The 20810-nt window shown below is 44.8% G+C and overlaps 1 protein-coding gene across 2 annotated transcripts in view; it reads right to left on the bottom strand.

Moving 5' to 3' along the window:
- The window catches only part of LOC121002769 (NFX1-type zinc finger-containing protein 1-like), a 291483-nt gene that overhangs the window by 99116 nt on the left and 171557 nt on the right, over positions 1–20810 (bottom strand). For both annotated transcript variants that reach the window (XM_040434303.1, XM_040434304.1), the window contains 2 exons: positions 13744–13883; positions 10513–10667 (listed from right to left, as the gene is read on the bottom strand). In XM_040434303.1, coding sequence (XP_040290237.1) covers positions 10513–10667; positions 13744–13883 — 295 coding nt within the window. The remainder of the gene's footprint in view (positions 1–10512; positions 10668–13743; positions 13884–20810) is intronic.

Genomic DNA, 20810 nt, shown 5'->3' with positions numbered 1-20810 from the left:
ACAGAGAAATAAGGAAAATAACAAACAGCAGGTGGCGCTATACACAGACATTTTATTGAATAACTCAGTGGCTAAAGTAAATTATTAATTACATACAGTTTAAGTATTCAGATCCAGGTTCTGGTTTGAAAAAAATGTAGAATATTTTTTCATGGCACAATCGCGGTCATGGATGTTCCCGCAACAGGTGGCATGAGATCGGTGAGACTGGCAACACGTGTGGTTTGATCTGACAGGGTTTCCCTGTGGATCAATAGGTGTCTGTGTTGTTTCTGGTAAGGGCCACACCCCTTGCCTCAGATGTTGCTAATTGGTCATTTAACCTTCCTTATTTATTGTTGCTTGTCCCACTATGTTGTGCGGTTTATAGCCTCAGTTTCAGTTGTGGAGAGCTGGTGTGTGGATCTCGGTGGAGTTCCTGGTGCTTCCATAGCCCCTTTGAAGTTAAGTCTTTTTTTTCCCTTTTGTATTTTGTTTGGGTTCTGTGTGTTGCATTTCCCTATTGTTTGTATTAGGCCTGTAGGAGACTCCTGTTCGTCCTTCCTTTTGGAGGAACAGGTAGTCTCGTCCCTGCCATTAGTACCAGGGTCATATAGGGCTAGATAGGACTCTAGGTATTCCTGCGTATGAACACACTTACCTCTGGGGTCTGTTCATACTGGTAGACAGTCAGGATTTTGGTAAGGGTTTTACTAGGAGGTGTCCATCTTCCTTCCCTAGTTCTCAGGCCTGATTCCCTGTTGCTCCCTTCCCTCTTATGCTCGCTGTGGTGTTTCCCTCCCACACCGAAGAGTGACAATCGCTTTAAAGGGACACTGACAGGCCCAAAAAGCATATTTAGTATATATATATGACAGTACAGGTCTTATAAAGTGTATTAGAATCATCTAAGTATCCCCCCTGTCCACCTTAAAATACAGTAAAAGAAGTTTTGTAACCTGCTTGAATCGTCTTCAATTCGGCCCAAGGGGCGGCGTTTCTACTCAACTTGCGCCCAGCCAGCCTCGCCCCAACTGCCGTTGAAGCGCCGCCCAGCTCATCAATATTCACTTCGCTGGGCGGCTACTAGTGTCCCCCGACGCAAGATCCGGCGCATGCCCAATACAATCCTATGGGCATCGGCCTCCGGCTCATCTTCAGCGCATGCGCCCGGCACCCTCACTGGCCGGGATCGCATCGCGCCTGCGCACAGTCTGCATCTCAGAGGCCGATGCAGCTTCTGCTTTATGCGCATACTGCATCGGCCACTGAGATTCAGACTGTGCGCAGGCGCGATGCAATCCAGGCCAGTGAGGGTGCCGGGCGCATGCGCTGAAGATGAGCCGGAGGCCGATGCCCATAGGATTGTATTGGGCATTGCGCCCGTATCTTGCGTCGGGGAAACTAAGTAGCCGCCCAAGCGAAGTGAATATTGATGAGCTGGGAGGCGCTTCAAACGGCAGTTGGGGCGAGGCTGGCTGGGCGCAAGTTGAGATGAAACACCGCCCCTTGGGCAGATTGAAGACGATTCAAGCAGGTTATAAAACTTCATTTTACTGTATTTATAAGGTGGACAGGGGGGATACTTAGATGACTCTAATACAGACCTGCACTGTCATATATATACCTAAATATGCTTTTTGGGCCTGTCAGTGTCCCTTTAAGTCTTTGTTTACAGTACAGCACAGTACAGATATAAAGCTCATTAGAATAAGGACTTCTGGAATTACCACCAGGGCCGGCTCCAGGTTCATATGGGCCATTAGGTGATAAAGTCTCAGTGGGGCCCTTACACAGTGATAACTCTCTGAGTACAGATAATATAGTAGATATTACCTGAAGTCCTATGTAACCGCACAGATAACACAGTCATGGCTATCTGAGTACAGAAAATGTAGTAGTGTTACCTGCAGTCCTATGTAAAACCACAGATGACACTAGTGCTAATGTGGTAGTGTTACCTGCAGTCCTATGTAAAACCACAAATGACAGTAGTGCTGATAATATGGTAGTGTTACCTGCATTCCTATGTAAAACCACAGATAACACTAGTGTAGATCATGTGGTAGTGTTACCTACGTCCAAGACATAGGAACACTGTGGGCATGGTGATGGTGACACACTGGGAAAGACACACACACACAGGGAGAATGTCACGATGGGGAGTGGGGGAAACCCCCCACCGTACAATTTCAGGTATAATGGGGAAGCAGCTAGGCCAGGATACCGGAATCAGGGAGCAGGTTACCTCCTAAAGAGTCCCTAATCCTCGCCCCTAACTCCTCACCGTATGAGCGGACCTGGATGGTAGGACGGCTCAAACCCAGGATACCTAGGACCCCTGAGTCGCCCCTGATAACTCCTCACATAGGAGCAGGGGAGAGACGACCTGTTCTTCACGACTCGGATGAACAGGAGTCTCACCGGCCTAGTTGCAGAGAAATGCCAAGTGGAACACAGGTAAGTTTCCAGTGGCGGGGATAACCACTGAACCTAGAACCCAGGAAGGCATGGTTACTTACCCCTGACAGCTGCTGGACGGCACAATAGAAGACCACACCAAGGTAAACTGGAACCATAAAAACATACTGCAATCCAAACACCAACAGATGCAGTATGTACTGACACACAGGAACCAGCACTCCAGCAACAGCTCACAGACTTGAGATTTGGTTCACCCCTCCGGGAAACCATGAGACCCCCTTCCGGAGGCCACGACAGACAAACAGGGGAACATCTAGCCTCCATGCCAGACAGAATAATACACCAAACACTGACCAGACACAGAACAACAACTAGACTAATAACCACAGGTAAGGTAGGGAAAATGGAGGAGACATAAGGAAGACATCCCACTAGTTGGCCCTCACACTGGAAGATGGAACATCCAGACAAGTAGCATAACTCCAGCACACACCAAGGCTGGAGTACAACTGAATCCTGGTCAAAGGCCACAGGTATAAGAAGCACCTAGTGACCACACCCAATGAGGGGGTTAACCCTTACAGCGCCAGACAGGGGAAGGCTACAACTTAAAGGGGAAGTGCACACACCAGCCACCACGTTGCCACCGGCAACAGCATGCGTGGCAACCATGTCACGGCGCACACAGCCAAAGCCAATACACTGCCACCACATACCATAACAGCAGACAGAGAAACACACACATACAGGGAGAGACACACACACTGGGAGAGACACAGAAGGAGAAACACGCACACACACAGGGAGAGACACACACAGAGGAAGAGACACATACACACAAGGACACACACTGGGACAGTCAAATACACACAGGGGCAGATACACACACAGGGGTGGTCAAATACACACAGGGACAGAGACACACACACAGGGACGGACACGCACAGGGACGGACACACACACACACAGGGACGGACACACACACACACAGGGACGGACACACACACACACAGGGACGGACACACACACACACACGGACGGACACACACACACACACAGGGACGGACAGACACACACACACAGGGACGGACACACACACACAGGGACACACACACACACAGGGACGGACACACACACACACAGGGACGGACAGACACACACAGGGACGGACACACACAGGGACGGACACACACAGGGACGGTGTCACGGATGTATGTGAGCAACAATAGAACTACACAGTACAGAGCTACTGACTGGACCCAGAACTAGGGAGGATAAAGGGTGACCCCTGTCCGACCCTCAAACGCTCTCCCTATTCTGCTAAAGCACATGCCCGGATCCAAATGCGGAACGAGGCATGCCCACGTGCCTAAGACTAATGACCCCTGTAACCCCTACAATAGTGAAGGGGCACGGCCACCAGTGCCCTACTCAGTAATATGGAGGGAACCGTGGCCACCTCAGATCCAGTCAGAAAATAAACAGGAACACAACAATGTCTGCACACTTAGCTGGAGGTGTTGCAGCCGCAGAGAAGACGGATCCAAGGACAGGCTGGCAATATCCGGAGTGCTAGCAGCAGCAGAACACAGGTCCAGTGAACTGATAGCTACAAGTGAAGAAACTAAAGCAAGAGCTACAACTGAAGTGAGAACTATAATGCACATCCTATCATAGGAGGAGGGGGTATATAAAGAGAGGGAAATCAAACACATGAAAAACAGCTGTGGTGAAAGAAACCAAAAGTAAACAGAGTAGTGAGAACTCCTCCCAGCTCTAGTAGTGACATCATCACAGGGGTGGAGAAACAGAGCTGTGAGAACGTCCCAAAGCTCTGGTAGTGACAGACGGACACACACACAGGGACGGACACACACACACAGGGACGGACACACACACACAGGTACGGACACATACATATGACAGACACCTGTGCGATCGTCAACCACCTTCTATCTAATGTGTGGCCACCTTTAGGGGACATTAAAAGGGAATTTCACCTTTAGTTACGCTCCAGCCTTTTGTTACCTTCTAATATGACTCCCACTGCTTCCCAGTACTGAGGGGACATGGACTGGGGTTTAAAAGGGAATTATCAACATGTACCAGAAGGTGGTCTAAACTGTAACCCATTAGGCACTGGCTAGACTGTGGGATGGAGTCAAAGCAATGCCTTAGGCCCCATGCACACGGCCGTTGTGTGTCCGTTCCGTGCATTGGGGACCACAATTTGTTGTCCCCAATGCACGGGCAACGTCCATGTGGCAGCCGGGACGGATCAAGACCCATTCAACTTGAATGGGTCCGTGATCCGTCTGCATCACAAAAAAATAGAACATGTTTTTTTTGCGGTGCAGAGGCACGGCCAGAAACACCACAGAAGCACTCCGTAGTGCTTCCCATACGTGCTTCCGCACCGCATCTCCCTGATTGCGGACCCTTTCAAGTGCCCCATGTATTGCGGACCCGCCGTATGTGGTGTGCATGAGGCCAGCAACACATTGACGGCTTACCAGAGCTTAAGTTGAAGAGATGCAGCAGCTGAGCTGAAGATCCCAGATCCAGGGAAATCAAGGTGAAAGCAATAGAGAACGCAGCATCTCCAAAAAGTTGTCTCTTTATTCAATGGCACGGTGTACAAAAATGCAACGTTTCAGCTATGGCTAGCCTTTGTCAAGCATACCATACAAGTAATAATGCCCGCATATAAATAGTTAAAAACATACACTCCCACAAAATTAGTCACCCGATGAAAAAGCAAAGTCAATGCAGGAAATCTAAATAGAGCCAATGATGTAAGAGTTGCACTACAATACCTAATCAACACAATGTATGAACGCCCCTGTATCTCACCTGTATGTACTTCCCAGACTCGCGGCTGTGTAAACCTTGGCGTACCTGCCAAGTAGCTGCGCATGTCCACGTACTTACGTAACAGTGCGAGAGCTGATCAGTTCTCGCGGGCATGGTTATGGTCCCGCCTCTCCTGAAGAACACAATTAGAATATATCAGCGGCGTCCTCAACCAATGGAAGGCGCCCGCACCGGCAGCATCATAGCCGACGTGCAAGTCCCGATCACATGACCGCTGTTTGTATACATATTATAACCACAATGTAATTTAAGTTATTTTTTCCTGAAGAACAGCTTCCCTGTCTCCACCCCTCCTCAAAACACCAACACTGTATATCACCCTAAAGCGCAATTGATTGACAGAGTGTCCTGCCTCCACAAAATGTCTGGCTACTGGTTTGTCCAAGTTGGCCTTGCGAATAGTACTTTTATGTTTATTGATACGTTCACGAATCTCCATCGTAGTCTCACCAACATAAATGAGGCTACAAGGACATTGTATGACGTAAATAACATCACGGGATCTGCATGTAAAGTAGCCATTAATCTTGTACTTCTTGCCACTGTAGGGATGAAAAAAATTATCCCCTTTAAGAACGTTGCTGCAATTACAGCAAGAAAAACAAGGGAAGGTTCCATTTTTATGTGGGGCCAAAAGCCTTTGTGTGTCCAAATTAGGACCCCCAACGTCTGTTTTTACTAGCCTATCGCGCAAATTAGAGTTCCTCTTGTACGCCATTAATGGAGGGGCACTAAATTCTTTGATGTCTGGCAAACCTCTTTGTAATATATGCCACTCCTTTCTGAGGACATGTGCAATATCTCCACTGTCCCGACCATACACGGACACAAAAGGAACTCTACCCGCGACCTTGGCTCCAGATGGTTTGTGTAGTGCAGCACCTCTGTCAACCGATGTAACCCTCTTCTTGGTCCTATCTAGGAGTTTCCTGGGATATCCCCGTTCAGAAAACCTGTCACACATGGCATCCACCCTCTGTGTGAAATTAAGGTCGTCGGATACAATCCTTCTGACTCTTAATAGTTGACTCCACGGTAAGGAGTCCAACATCCGTCGCGGGTGGTAACATGTGTGAGGAGGGTGTTTCTATCAGTGGGCTTCTGGTGAAGGTCTGTTTTAATTTAACCTCCCACTACATAAACTCGCACATCCAAGAAGTGGAGCTCACTTTCAGAGGATGTAATGGTGAACTGTAACCCAGGTGCACCTACATTTAGGTGTGTGTGAAAATCTTTCAATTCTTCAGTTGTACCAGTCCAGACCATAAAAATGTTGTCGATGTAGTGCCACCAACACAGGACTCTCCCAAAATATTGGGATTGGTATACCAATCTGTCCTCCACCTCTGCCATAAAGATGTTGGCGTAGGTGGGGGCCATATTGGACCCCATGGCCACACCCCGCCTCTGCTGGTAGAAGGTGTCCCTGAAGAGAAAGTAATTCATCCTCAGGACCACCTCCAAGAGGCGGAGGACAAACTGGCACACCCCCGGGGAGAGTCCCATGTCGGCCAGGGCCACATCAACGACATTCAGACCATATGTATGATCAATGGACGTGTACAAAGAAACAACATCAAAGCTAACAAATAGAAAGTGAACTGGAAGCTGCAACTCACGTAATTTTAACAAAAAATGTCCAGTATCCTTAACATAGGATGGGGCGGAGGTCGCACGGATCTGCAAAAGCCTGTCAAGGAATATGGAGATAGAATTAAAGACCGAATCTCTGCCCGATACAATGGGTTGGCCTGGCGGATTATCCAGTCTTTTATGTATCTTGGGGAGTATGTATAGCATAGGAGTGACAGGGTGGCTCACTTTGAGAAATTTACATAACCCATCGTCAATGATTCAATGGAATTCTGTACCGCTTCATCCAGTATCACTCCTATGTCACGCATAATTTCCCATTTGGGATCCCCAGATAATTGTTCATAGACATCCATGTCCTGTAGTTGTCTATTGATTTCCTCGACATACATTGCAGTATCCATGACGACCACCGCCCCACCCTTGTCAGCAGGTTTTATAGTGATCCGGTCATCCTTCTCCAATGATAGAATGGCCTGGCATTCCAATTTGGTCAGATTGCTTCTACCCATAAAGGAAGGCCTCAAGGTTTCAATTTGCTTATGTACAATCTGGATATATGACTCGACCACATGGTTAGTATGAGGGGGCGAAAAATTACTTGGTTTCTTTAAATCAAACTTATTACAAATTAATTCCGCCACATTATTATTATTACGTGATTCTAATCCCATATTACCACTTTTCTTTAATGCAAAAAAGCTCTTTAGTCGCAAATTCCTGAAAAACCGTTGTAAGTCCAACTCAAGAGTGAACCAGTCCCTTTCAGTTGTGGGTGAAAAGGTCAAACCTCGACCCAACACTTGAGTCTGTTCAAAAGTGAGTTCAACTGATGAAATATTCACTACTAGTTGTGTCATTTCCTGAGATTGTATGGTCGGGATGGTCGGGACAGTGGAGATATTGCACATGTCCTCAGAAAGGAGTGGCATATATTACAAAGAGGTTTGCCAGACATCGAAGAATTTAGTGCCCCTCCATTAATGGCGTACAAGAGGAACTCTAATTTGGGCGATAGGCTAGTAAAAACAGACGTTGGGGGTCCTAATTTGGACACACAAAGGCTTTTGGCCCCACATAAAAATGAAACCTTCCCTTGTTTGTCTTGCTGTAATTGCAGCAACGTTCTTAAAGGGGATCATTTTTTTCATCCCTACAGTGGCAAGAAGTACAAGATTAATGGCTACTTTACATGCAGATCCTGTGATGTTATTTACGTCATACAATGTCCTTGTAGCCTCATTTATGTTGGTGAGACTACGATGGAGATTCGTGAACGTATCAATAAACATAAAAGTACTAATCGCAAGGCCAACTTGGACAAACCAGTAGCCAGACATTTTGTGGAGGCAGGACACTCTGTCAATCAATTGCGCTTTAGGGTGATAGACAGTGTTGGTGTTTTGAGGAGGGGTGGAGACAGGGAAGCTGTTCTTCGGTAAAAAGAACTTAAATGGATATATACTCTCAGGTCCCTGCAGCCTTATGGACTCAATTTGGAGTTTAATGTTGCCGGGATCAGTTCGATTTTTCATCCGTTACAAGTATCATCATGCTTTTATATTGGATGTGTATATACACTCCCTTGTTGATCACTGTATCTAATAAGGCATGTTTTTGCTGTGATCTGCAAGCCCTAGCATTTCTTATTGTATGATGAGTGTGCCAAGTACCATCACATTTTATAATATGATCGTCCCCTTTCATGACTGTAGGCTAGTATTTGATACACTTTGTGGTCCCTCTCGTGAAGATGCGCATGTCCCTGGCGGTGTCAGCATTACAGTGTGGTTATAATATGTATACAAACAGCGGTCATGTGATTGGAAATTTCGGTCACATGACTTGCACGTCGGCTATGATGCTGCCGGTGTGGGCGCCTTCCATTCTGTTCTTCAGGAGAGGCGGGACCATAGCCATGCCCGCGAGAACTGATCAGCTCTCGCACTGTTACGTACGTACGTGGACATGTGCAGCTACTTGGCAGGTACGCCGAGGTTTACACAGCAGCGAGTCTGGGAAGTACATACAGGTGAGATACAGGGGCGTTCATACATTGTGTTGATTAGGTATTGTAGTGCAACTCTTACATCATTGGCTCTATTTAGATTTCCTGCATTGACTTTGCTTTTTCATTGGGTGACCCATTTTGTGGGAATGTATGTTTTTAACTATTTATATGCGGGCATTATTACTTGTATGGTATGCTTGACAAAGGCTAGCCATAGCTAAAAAGTTGCATTTTTGTACACCGTGCCATTGAATAAAGAGACAACTTTTTTGGAGATGCTGCTGTAGCCTACGTTCTCTATTGCTTTTAGTATGTAACATAAGTGACAGAAGGAAAATTTTGACTAGCACACAAACAGACCGCAAACAAAATATGGCAGCACACTGTTATACATTCAAACAATAGAACTAGGGATTAGAGATTATTCTGGATTACAGTGGTACTATTCCTACTATACATGAAAATTGGAAGCTCTTTGCGCAAATTTTTGATCAAACGTGTGTCGGGCCCATCTACCAGGTGTCAAGGTGGCTTCTGCAGATGAGTAGGTAACACTAACGGAACTGCCTTTCCTGGGCCTAACCTAAGCCTACAATGTTCAGGAACCAGCTATAATTATACCCTGCTCAAAAGCCCTGGGCATATGGGGGGGGGGGGTGCTTAATCTAAAGAAGGGAGCTACCCTCCAAACACACTGTAAGAAAATTTAGACTAGCACATCCAAAGTCACTGGTGCACATCCATACAGCTAACATGCAGACAGCAAACAAAATATGACAGAACACTGTTATACATGCAAACAATAGTTCTGTTGTTGTATATTGTACATCTATAACAGTGTGCTGTCATATTTTGTTACAGTGTGCTTGGAGGGTAGCTGCCTCCTTTTACCTCGGCTGTAAAACTGCAGCAGAAATCCAAGGGTCAGTCTCAGATTTCTGCTGCAGATTGTGTAGCAGATACGCGTTGGGATTTTCTGACATTATTATGTATATCATCTGTAACCTCAAGATGCACTAAATTTATCATTCAGTATGAGCCATTGTGATAAATCTTTAGACTATTTAGTCTAAATTTGCACTGTTTAAGGCTACTTTCATACTAGCGTTTTTACTGGATCTGGCAGGGTTCAGCAGAAACGCTTCCGTTATTGATAATACAACCATCTACATCCGTTATGAACGGAGCCGGTTGTATTATCTTTAACATTGCCAAAACTGATCCGTCATGAACTCCATTGAAAGTCAATAGAGGACGGATCCGTTTTCTATCGTGTCATATTGTGTCAGAGAAAACAAATCCGTTCGCATTGACTTGCATTGGGGGTCATGCCGGATCCGTCTTGCTCCACATCCCAGGACGGAAAGCAAACTAAAACATGTTGCGGTTTGCTCTCCGGTATGGGAACACAACTAAAGAGAACGGAATGCATTTTGGAGCATTCCGTTCTGTTTAGTTCAGTTTTGTCCCCATTGACAATGAATGGGGACAAAACGAAAGCGTTTTTTTCCGGTATTGAGACCCTATGACAGATCTCAATATCGGAAAACTAAAACGCTAGTGTGAAAGTAGCCTAAATGCTAGGATTAAATCTGTCCCGTTAATCAAAAAATAACGGCACTGTAGTTCACCTGTTGTAGTCATTCCTATGATGTCAGCTTTTTTCAGTATAGAGCAATCCAGTTGATTTCGTAGTTCAGCCAGCCTGTTGATCAGTATTTGATAATCATCTTCTAGTCTAATGATCTCTAGGCGAACTCCTTTAATAACTTTGTGTCTCCACAATCTAAAGGGAAGGATAAAATAACTGAAGTAAATCAACTGAAAATATGATATACTGTATGACATTGTGTTATTGATGCTACAAATAGCCCATATATAGCAATTTAAAGTCTTTATTGAGTGTTTTCCTATATTTTGTTTTCCTTTATTATTTTTATCAAGACAGGATAATTTAGGCATATCAGTAGTGATAGTTATTGGTTCCTGTGTAAGTGTTGCTGTAAGGGCTCATTCAGACAAATGTAAGGGCTCCATGCTCATATTGTGGGGCAGGTCCGCAATCTATGGGTGTAGTGTCAGTAGGAGCTGTTGCAGTGCTGGGACACAGAGACTTGTTGTCGTCATTCCTGTCATGCCAGGGTGAGAGAATGGCTCCTTAATGATTCCTAGCCAACTTACAATGATCAGGGGATTGGGGAGGAAGCTGTGGCAGCAGAAGGACTGCCTGACCTCTTATGCAGAGGAGTACAGCTCCCTACAGTGATTGGTCCTACCAGGCAGGTAGTAGTACCAGGTAGCCTTTCTGCTGCCTGAGGCGAAAACTAAAATGGCCCCCCCATGCCAATTTCTTAACCTAACCTCTTTGCCACAATGAAAGCACTCATTGCCCATGGCCCTTCTGCTGCCCCCCAATTGCCCCTTTCTGGTGCTGCCTGAGGTGATCGCCTCATTGGTGGTGCACCCCTGCAGGTAGTGAAATAAGGAGAATAGCAGAGTGGATGCGTGAAAAACTGGAATTTTGGACATGCCAAGACTTTTGTGTGGCTGTTGAGGTTCTACTATGATCCCAACTTACAAAGGGTGGCACAAGACATTTGCAGAAGATGCCGAAACTGCAGTCTAGTAAGATCTGGGGATCAACAGGCCCCAATTGGCATTATACAGACTAGCTACCCACTACAACTTGTGATGATGGACTATCCAATGGTAGAAGAGTCACTGTATGGATACAAGTTCCTGTTGGTCATGGTGGATCACATCACTAGGTTTGCAGTAGCGGCCGGACTACATTGCAAAGCCGGATTACACAGTACACTTTGCCACTGGTTATTCACCTTCTTGCTGATGTTTAGGAGGAACTGAAGGTGCCCTCGAAATATGATGATGCCTGCCAGGGAAGAAGGTGAGTGGTGGACCCTTGAGACCTGGATGGGAGACTATCGAAAGAAGGTACAAGAGATGTATGCTCTGGTCTTCCATTATCTGCAAACTAGAAATTGAGGGAGCTGCCGTTGCAGGTGGGAGATCAAGTGATAGTACACAACTAGACACCCAGAAGGGCTGGGAAGCTGCAGTGGCAGTGGGAGACCCTCTCATACAAGGTAGTCCGTCAACCCAATCCCAGCATACCAAATTCCTCGCTGAAACCTGAGGATGTAACCGGGCCTGTGCTCCTAGTGCACCAAAATATGCTCAGGCAGCCATGTACTTTTCTGAGAAGGACTCCTGAACCTACATCAGAGAGATCTTCTACGACAGCAATGCCGTCTGGGAAAGAAGAATAGGTACCACCTCAACCAGACCCAGTCCTTTTGTAAAGAAGGGAAGGACCAGTTGTGCATCAAGAGGAGAATGATGGTCCATTTGTGGAGCGTTTAGCTGAGCTAAGACATTAACAGAGTACTAACGTTGGGAGGGTGCCTTCTCATTATGACGACTATGTCCTGGGTACTCAAGTTGCTGGGACAGCCACCCTCAAACCAGGGAGTGAAGGTGTGGTGTCAGGAGGAGCTGTTGCAGAGCTGGGACATAGAGACTTGCCGTCATCATTCCAGTCCAGCAGAGGGAGCCAGTTCCCAGCTAGAGATAACAGGGGAAGACAAAGCATGCTACACAGGAAGAGCAGTTCAGCTAGTGCCTGGAGAAGGAGAGGAGTGCAGTGCAGGAGATCCAAAGCAGGGTCTGTTACCAGAGCTTAGGAGTGGTGTGATGCGGCCACGCAAGTGAAGCAGTGTAGACCAGAAAGGTACAGAGAGGCTGTGGCAGGCAGAGCATTGTGTGATACTAAAGGAAGAGTACAACATGGACCAGTGGAAAGGAGCAGAGCGTGAACCACATGTGACAGACAAGCAAGGCCTCAGAAGTGCCAGGCCAGATTCTCCACTGCAGCAAAGAGAGAGGTCCAGGAGACTTTAGAGATTGTATAAAGTTAAACCAAATCTACAGACACTGTAGTTACACCCTCCCTGCTATCAACTCAGTTTCTTAAAGAGACAGCGTCCCTATTGAATATAAATGTACCTGTTTCAAAAGTACAATTGTTTGTTGCTGTACTACAAAATCATCTTTAGTAAAGACGTTGTTCCAGTGTTCCTCAGTACGTACCTTATAAGGGCACTGAATGGGTCCACGATCTGCAAAATACGGCAAAACATGGCCTATTTTTTGTAGTGCGGAAGCACGGCCCTGAAAGCCCACAGAAGCACTTCAGAGTGTTTCCATGGGCTTCCAATCTGTGCCTCCACTCTGCAAAAGATAGGACATGTTCTATCTTTCGCCGTATCTTGCGGATCACGGTCCGTAATACGGGCATGGAGCCCTTACGTTCGTCTGAATGAGCCATTAAAGAGAGGAATCTGAATGATAGAAGGGAAAAAGGTTTGTAGGAGAAGGAAAACTGGGGTAGAGGATAAGGGAACATTCACATCAAAGTTTTGTTTTCTGTTCTTCTCATCCGTTCCAAGAACAAAAAAGTAAAAATAATACATGGATCCTTTATTTTGGGCGTCCGTTTGTATCAGTTCTGTCAGAGATCTGTTATTTTTTACGGGAGAAAAAGTCCTCCTCACAGGATTTTTTTTTCCTGTCAAAAATAACAGATCTCTGACAGAACTGACACAAACGGATGCAAAATGAGCACAACGGATACTCAAAATAAAGGATCTGTATATTTTTTTTTTTTCTGCTCTTCTGATGGATCAGAAGAACGGAAAACAAAATTGTAATGTCAACAAGGGCTTGTACAGCAGTTTTGTAAATGGCGCTTGGATAAGTAATTGGCAAATATGTAAATTACACATTTTTTTACCCTACTGTATGTGCCAATATTGCTTGATTCAATAGACCAAAATGAGCCGAACCTGTAAATTTCCCAACGCTTATAAAGTGGAATATTACAAATATCTGACATCTGTTCATATTCCTCTTCACTCATGTAATGTTTTTGTATCAACTCGTTTTCCATTTTTCGTTGCAGTCTTTTTCTTTCTTCTGGACTTATCTGAAAGAGAAAGGTGCATTCATTTTGGATGGCAACTGCAATTCACAACTACATAAAAATTTGCAATATGTGTAGACAATTACAAGTTCTAAAAAATGCACCTTTTTATTAATGTACTTATCAGCAAAGAAAATGGAGTTGTGAATCTATTATCAGCTAACAATGGTAATATCATATGCCTCACATTTCATACTTACAGGTGATGGGTGCTTGATGTTTGTGGCTTCTTTAGATGTTAGGCGACATTTGCTAATGTGAGCACACCTAGATTTTGGCATAAATTGTGCAATTTGGCATGTTTAGGTTTACAGAAAGTTTCTGTGCCTAGTCTGAAAAGGGGACACAGCTTACCAGAAAAGGAGCGTGACTTTGTGGAAAATAAAGGGTGGCCGAAGTTGCAATATTTTGCATTAAAACTGCACCACAATTCTGGTGCAAAGTTCAGTCTCAAAGTAAACAAACCAATAGTTGTCTATGCATGGACCAAATTTCCAGTCTGAGCCACTGTGATAAATCTGGTACAGGTTTAGCCAGCCTGTCTGTCCTCAGACAGTTTACTGTCCTTGTTTTCTCTATAGGATTAGTTAATCTGCCCACTGATTTTTTTTTTTAACTTCAATACCAATCTCTCTTACACACGTGGACAGAATTGTTGGTATCCTTCCGTTAAAGAAAGAAAAAAACACAATGGCCACTGAAATAACTTGAAACTGACAAAAGTAATACTAATTAAACATTTACTGAAAATCAGACATAGCTTTTGAATTCTGGTTCAACAGATTAAACTGGCCTGGATAAAAATGATGGTACCATTAACCCTAAAAATATTTTGTTGCACAACCTTTTGAGGCAATCACTGCAATCAAGTGATTTCTGTAACTCTCATTGAGATTTCTGCACCTGTCCACAGGTATTTTGGCCCACTTCTCCAGAGCAAACTGCTCCAGCTGTCTTGGGTTTGTAGTAACAGGAACGTCAAGCACTGTTTGGGGATGGTCTTATAGCCTTTACCTTTAACATGTGTCTCTATATTCTTTCTAATCTCCTCAGACAACTCTTTACTTAGCTTTCTTTGGTCCATGTTCAGTACCAGGATACCAATCAGTACAGTGACTACTTTTCACCCTTTAAAAATGCAGACTGACTGATTAGTTTAACATGTCTCTATGGTAAAATTATTTTCAGTCTTTTCTAGGGGTACCATCATTTTTGTCCAGGCCAGTTTCATCAGTTTGTTTTTTAACCAATTCCCGACCGCCCATAGACTATAAACGTCCTGGCAGTTGGGACTTATCTCTGAAAAGGTGAATTGCGTTATGGATTCCGTTACCACGTTTACGTTATGAATTCCGTCATAGAATTGCGTTATGGTTCATGGTAACAGAATCCATAATGCAATTCACCTTTTACCAGCAAACGATGTGTGAACGAATTTCATAAGCGAAAATTCGCACAGCTCTACTGAACGTCCGTTTAGAGATCGCAGCTGCACGCTTATTGTGCAGCTGTTGAACATGGGTCCTACTGTCACTGCCAGCAGGGCACCCCACAGAGAATGCATCAATGGTTTCCTGCCTTCTAGATCGCTGTGTATATATAGTGCTGAACGCTTAGCCCTCGATCAGCTCTGAAATGAGGCCATACAGTGCTGTATAGTGCAATAGAAAATGACCTGATGGGAGACACAAAGTGTAAAATAAAAAAAAAACTGGAACACATCAACTCATTCCGCAAAAAATTAACCCTTACACAAGACCATTGCCAGAAAAATAAAAAAAATATGGCTCTAAGAAAATGATGATCCAAAAAATGTTTAGTTTTTATTTAAATGCTCTTTTTGTGTAAAACTGAAAAAAATAAAAAATTATTAAATTGACAAATTTGGTATCACCATGTCCATCTTATGCATCCCAAAATGGTAATGATAAAAAGTACAGCTGTCCTGCAAATGACAAGCCCTCAAACATCTACATTGGCAGAAAAATAAAAATATCATTGATGTTAGTATATGACCATGCAAAATACAACAGACTTTTAATAAAGTAAAACATGAAAAAACTATGTAAATTTGGTATCACCATAATTATATCAACCTGCAGAATCAAGTTATCATATCATATATACCAAATGGTGACTCTCATAAAAAATAAAAATAAAAAACACTGACAGAATTTCAATTTTTGCCCACCTCACTTCCCAAAAAATGAGATAAAAAGCAATCAGAAAGCCAAATGTACCCCAAAATAGTGCCAATAAAAACTACAGTTTGACCCACAAAAAAAAGCCTCTCGGGCAACAAAAAAACTATGGCTCTTAAAAATCAATTCCGCAAATTCCATGTTAGGGCTCTTTCACACTTGCGTTGTTGTGTTCCGGCATAGAGTTCCGTCGTCGGGGCTCTATGCCAGAAGAATCCTGATCAGGATTATCCCAATGCATTCTGAATGTAGAGAAATCCGTTCAGGATGCATCAGGATGCCTTCAGTTCCGGAACGGAACGTTTTTTGGCCGGAGAAAATAGCGCAGCATGCTGCGCTTTTTGCTCCAGCCAAAAATCCTGAACACTTGCTGCAAGGCCGGATCCGGAATTAATGCCCATTGAAAGGCATTAACCCGGATCCGGCCTTAAGCTAAACGTCGTTTCGGCGCATTACCGGATCCGACGTTTAGCTTTTTCTGAATGGTTACCATGGCTTCCAGGACGCTAAAGTCCTGGTTGCCATGGTAAAGTGTAGTGGGGAGCGGGGGAGCAGTATACTTACCGTCTGTGCGGCTCCCGGGGCGCTTCAGAGTGACCTCAGGGCGCCCCACGCGCATGGATGACGCATGAATGACGTCAGAGCGCCCCGGGAGCGGCACGGACGGTAAGTATACTGCTCCCCCGCTCCCCACTACTACTATGGCAACCAGGACTTTAATAGCGTCCTGGGTGCCATAGTAACACTGAACGCATTTTGAAGATGGATCCGTCTTCAAATGCTTTCAGTTCACTTGCGTTGTTACGGATCCGGCGGGCACCTCCGGCAAATGGAGTGCACGACGGATCCGGACAACGCAAGTGTGAAAGAGGCCTTAGAAAGTCCAGATACTGCACCTTCCCTTCTGAGCCCTGGTTTATTCCCAAACAGCAGTTTACAACCACATATGGAGTGCTGCTGTATTAAGGATAAAATGGCACACAGATTGTGCGGTGGTTTTCTCCTGTGATCCCTTGTAAAAAAAAAAAAATATGGGCCTAAAGCACCATTTAGTTGTAAAGATAAAGTGTTATAACTTCTATGAAACACCTCTTAGGTCAACGTGCTTGCTATACCTCTTAAAAATTCCTTGGGGGGTTGTAGTTTCCAAGATGTTGTCACTTTTTGGGAGTTTCCCCTGCAGGGGTACCTAAGGGTCTCTTCTAATGCAATATGGTGCCCAAAGACTATTCCAGCAAAATGTGCCCTACAAAAACCATATGGCTCTCTTTGCCTTCTGAGCTCTGCCATGTGCCCATACAGAAGTTTATGACCACATAAGGGGTGTTCATGTAAACTGCAGAATCAGAGAAATAAATATTGAGGTTTGTTTTGCTATTTACTCGTGATGTATTACAAGAAAAAATGAATTAAAGGAATCTGCAAAAAAATACCTAAAGAATTAACATCATTTCAAAAATCTGTTTTAAATAGTTTTAGGGGTGTAGTTTCTAAAATGGGGTCCTCAAAGTGACTTTATAACTGAATTGGTCATTAAAAAGTTGATTTTGGAAATTTTCTTGAAAATGTTTAAAATTGCTTCTGAAATTTTAAAAGAAAAAAAGACATTACCAAAATGATGCCAACATAAAGTGGACATATGGTGAATGTTAATTAATAACTATTCTATGAGATATCACTAGCACAGAGATTCAAAATAGAAAATAGTGAATTTTTCAACATATTTGGTAAATTTTTTATTTAGTTTTTATAAATAAAGGTAAAACATATTGATGCAAATTTACCACTAACATGAAGTACAATGTGTCACGAAAAAATAATCTCAGAATGGCATTCCAAAATTATTACCACCAGGGCTTTTTTTCTGGCGGAACGCCCCAGAACAGCGTTCCGCCACCTATTTTCCCCGCCCCCCTTTAGTTACTGGGCCCAGCCAGCCCGCTGCTTAGCAGTGGCGTCGCCAGGGGGGGGCCAGAGGGGGCCACGGCCCCCCCTACATCACGCTGTGCCGCCCCAACTAAAATGCCCCCCCCCCAGTGAGCCGCCGCCGGGCACAGGGAGATGAGCGCTACCATTGCGCTCATCTCCATAGTAATCTGCCTGTGCTGCGGCGGTGCAGGGGAGGGAGAGGCGTGTTCCTTCCTCTGATAGGCTGCAGGCACTAGGCCGGCAGCCTATCAGAGGCCGGCATAGGCGGCGCGATGACGTCATCGCGCCGCCTGAGCCATACAGCGTGGGACACAGGCCGGAAGAGGCCTGCATCGCATCGCTAACACTGAGGTAAGTATAAGTTTTGTTTTTTTTTTGTTTGTTTTTTTACAATAGTGTTACTGGCACATTGAGGGGCTTATTACAATACTGGCACATGATGGGGGGGGGGGCGGGGGGGGCTTAATGGCACATGATGGGGGGCTTAATGCTGGCACATGATGGGGGGCTTAATACTGGCACATGATGGGGGGGCTTAATACTGGCACATGATGGGGGGGCTTATTACTGGCACGTAATGGGGGGGGCTTATTACTGGCACCTGCACGTAATGGGGTGGGCTTTTTACTGGCGCGTAATGGGGGGGGCTTATTACTGGTGCGTAATGGGGGCTTATTACTGGCACGTGATGGGGGGCTCTTGTTACTGGCACGTGATGGGGGGCACTTATTACTGGCAGTGGCACGTGATTGAGGGCACTTATTACTGGCACATTATTGGTGGGCACTATAGGGGCATCTACTGAGGTCACAAAGAAGAGGTATTTTATATGGGGGGCTCTGTACAGTAGCATTTTATACTGGGACACATGGTGGGTACTATGGGGAAGGGGGGAGAGGAGTACTATGGAGTCATCTACGGGGGGCACTAAGAAGGGGTATTTTATACTTGCAAATTATGGGGGACACTGAGGGCATCTACTGGGGCATGATATATGGGGCATTTTATACTGGTACATTATGGGGGGCACTAGGAGGAAGGGGGAGAGGAGCACTATGGGGGCATTTACTGGGGGCACTATATAGGGGTATTTTATATTGGCACATTATGGGGGACATTAGCTCAACTTGGGGCATAAGGGGGTACTTTTTGCATTGTCACATTATAAGGAGAATTATTTCTACTGGGGGGCATTATGGTGGGCTTTATTACTCCCCCATGGTATGACCCCCCCCCTAGTAGCAGCACCAGCCTCTCCCTGCTCTGTGACCCCTCGGCCCCTTCTCCAAATCCTTATTATGAAATCTCTCTCATTAGGATAAAACACAACATCAGCTCCGCCGAGCCCCCGGCCAAAGTGTTGAAGTGGTGTCCGAGATCCCCAAGGGCCAAGCCAAGTAATTGTAAGTTTTCATGTGAAATATGTTTATGTTATAGACATATAGCATACACTGTGCCACACAATATACAGTATACCGCTACACTGTGCCCCACAATGTACAGTATACCTCTACACTGTGCCACACAGTATACCTCTACACTGTGCCACACAATATACATTATTGTGTGGCACAGTGTATCCCTGTTCTTTATAGGGGCGGTTTTAGGGGGCGGCCCTAGGGGTGGGTAGGGGCGTGGCCAGGGGAGGGGGGTTCCACCACCTTTTCTCTGAGAAAAAAAGCCCTGATTACCACATAAAGTAACTTGTCAGATTCATGTATACCCTACTAGATATATAGGCAGGTAGGGCACAAAACACACTAGAGGAATTGGACTTGCCGAGATAAACGGGCAAGTGTAGTGCGCACGCGCCGTCATACATTGGAGTGCGCACGCGCAGGATCTCAGTGCTAGACCAGTGAGTCTAGCGCTGTCAATCAAAGGAATAGGGGGCATTTTTATTACATGCAGGGTAGCACTAACAGGCAGGAGGGAGTCAGAGATGCGGTGCTCAGAAGGAATAAGCACGCCTCCGAGTGCTCCGTTTGCTCATTTACATATTTATACAAGTGGATTTTACAGTCTAATCGGATCTCAAAAAAGGGAAATAAAGGTATGGATTTTATCAGCATTTTGAGCCCTACCTGCCTATATATCTAGTAGGGCATACATAACATGAATCAGGCGACAGAAGAGCCTCTTTAAGCTTGATCAGAAATGGCCTGGTCTGGAAGTGGTTAAAATGATTCTATTTTTCTGTTGAACCACAATTCAAAAGCAATGTCTGATTTTCATTAGCTAACTTTAAGTTAATTTTTCTTTATTACTTTTGTCATCATGTTATTTGAGTGAATATTGTAGATAAGCAAAATTTGTTCATTCTTTCATGCATATTGTAATTCTATGTATGAACAAAAAGGTCAGCTTAATACCACCCCCAACACCAACCCCATCTTTTCTTTGTATTGGCTTGTACACAGAACTGCATGAAAATCTCTGGATATCCACATCCAAATGATTTAATTGGGAATATGAGTTGTTGTTCATACAGGCGTATATTTTTTTCTGCGTCACTTTCAAAATCGCATCTAGAAGCCACATGTCCCTTCTTGGAATGGTATCCAAGCGGAAACTGTGGTGGGTATCTGCATGCATCCATTGAATAGAGCTAATCCATGTTTTGATACGCGTACAAATGAGTTGCAGAGTTCTGATGATTAGCCTTGGATTTCAGATTCCACAGCAAATGCACATCAGATTTTTCAGCACATATTTTGCCATGTGAGCATAAGTGTAGTTGAACTTTTAACTAAACTTTATTAAATCCTATTCTAAATGTGCTAAAAATAGTTTTTGTAAT

Source organism: Bufo bufo, chromosome 5 (assembly GCF_905171765.1).
Source record: "Bufo bufo chromosome 5, aBufBuf1.1, whole genome shotgun sequence".
NCBI lineage: Eukaryota > Metazoa > Chordata > Amphibia > Anura > Bufonidae > Bufo > Bufo bufo.
Note: the sequence above shows the minus strand (reverse complement) of the source record. Positions and strands in the feature narration are given on the sequence as shown.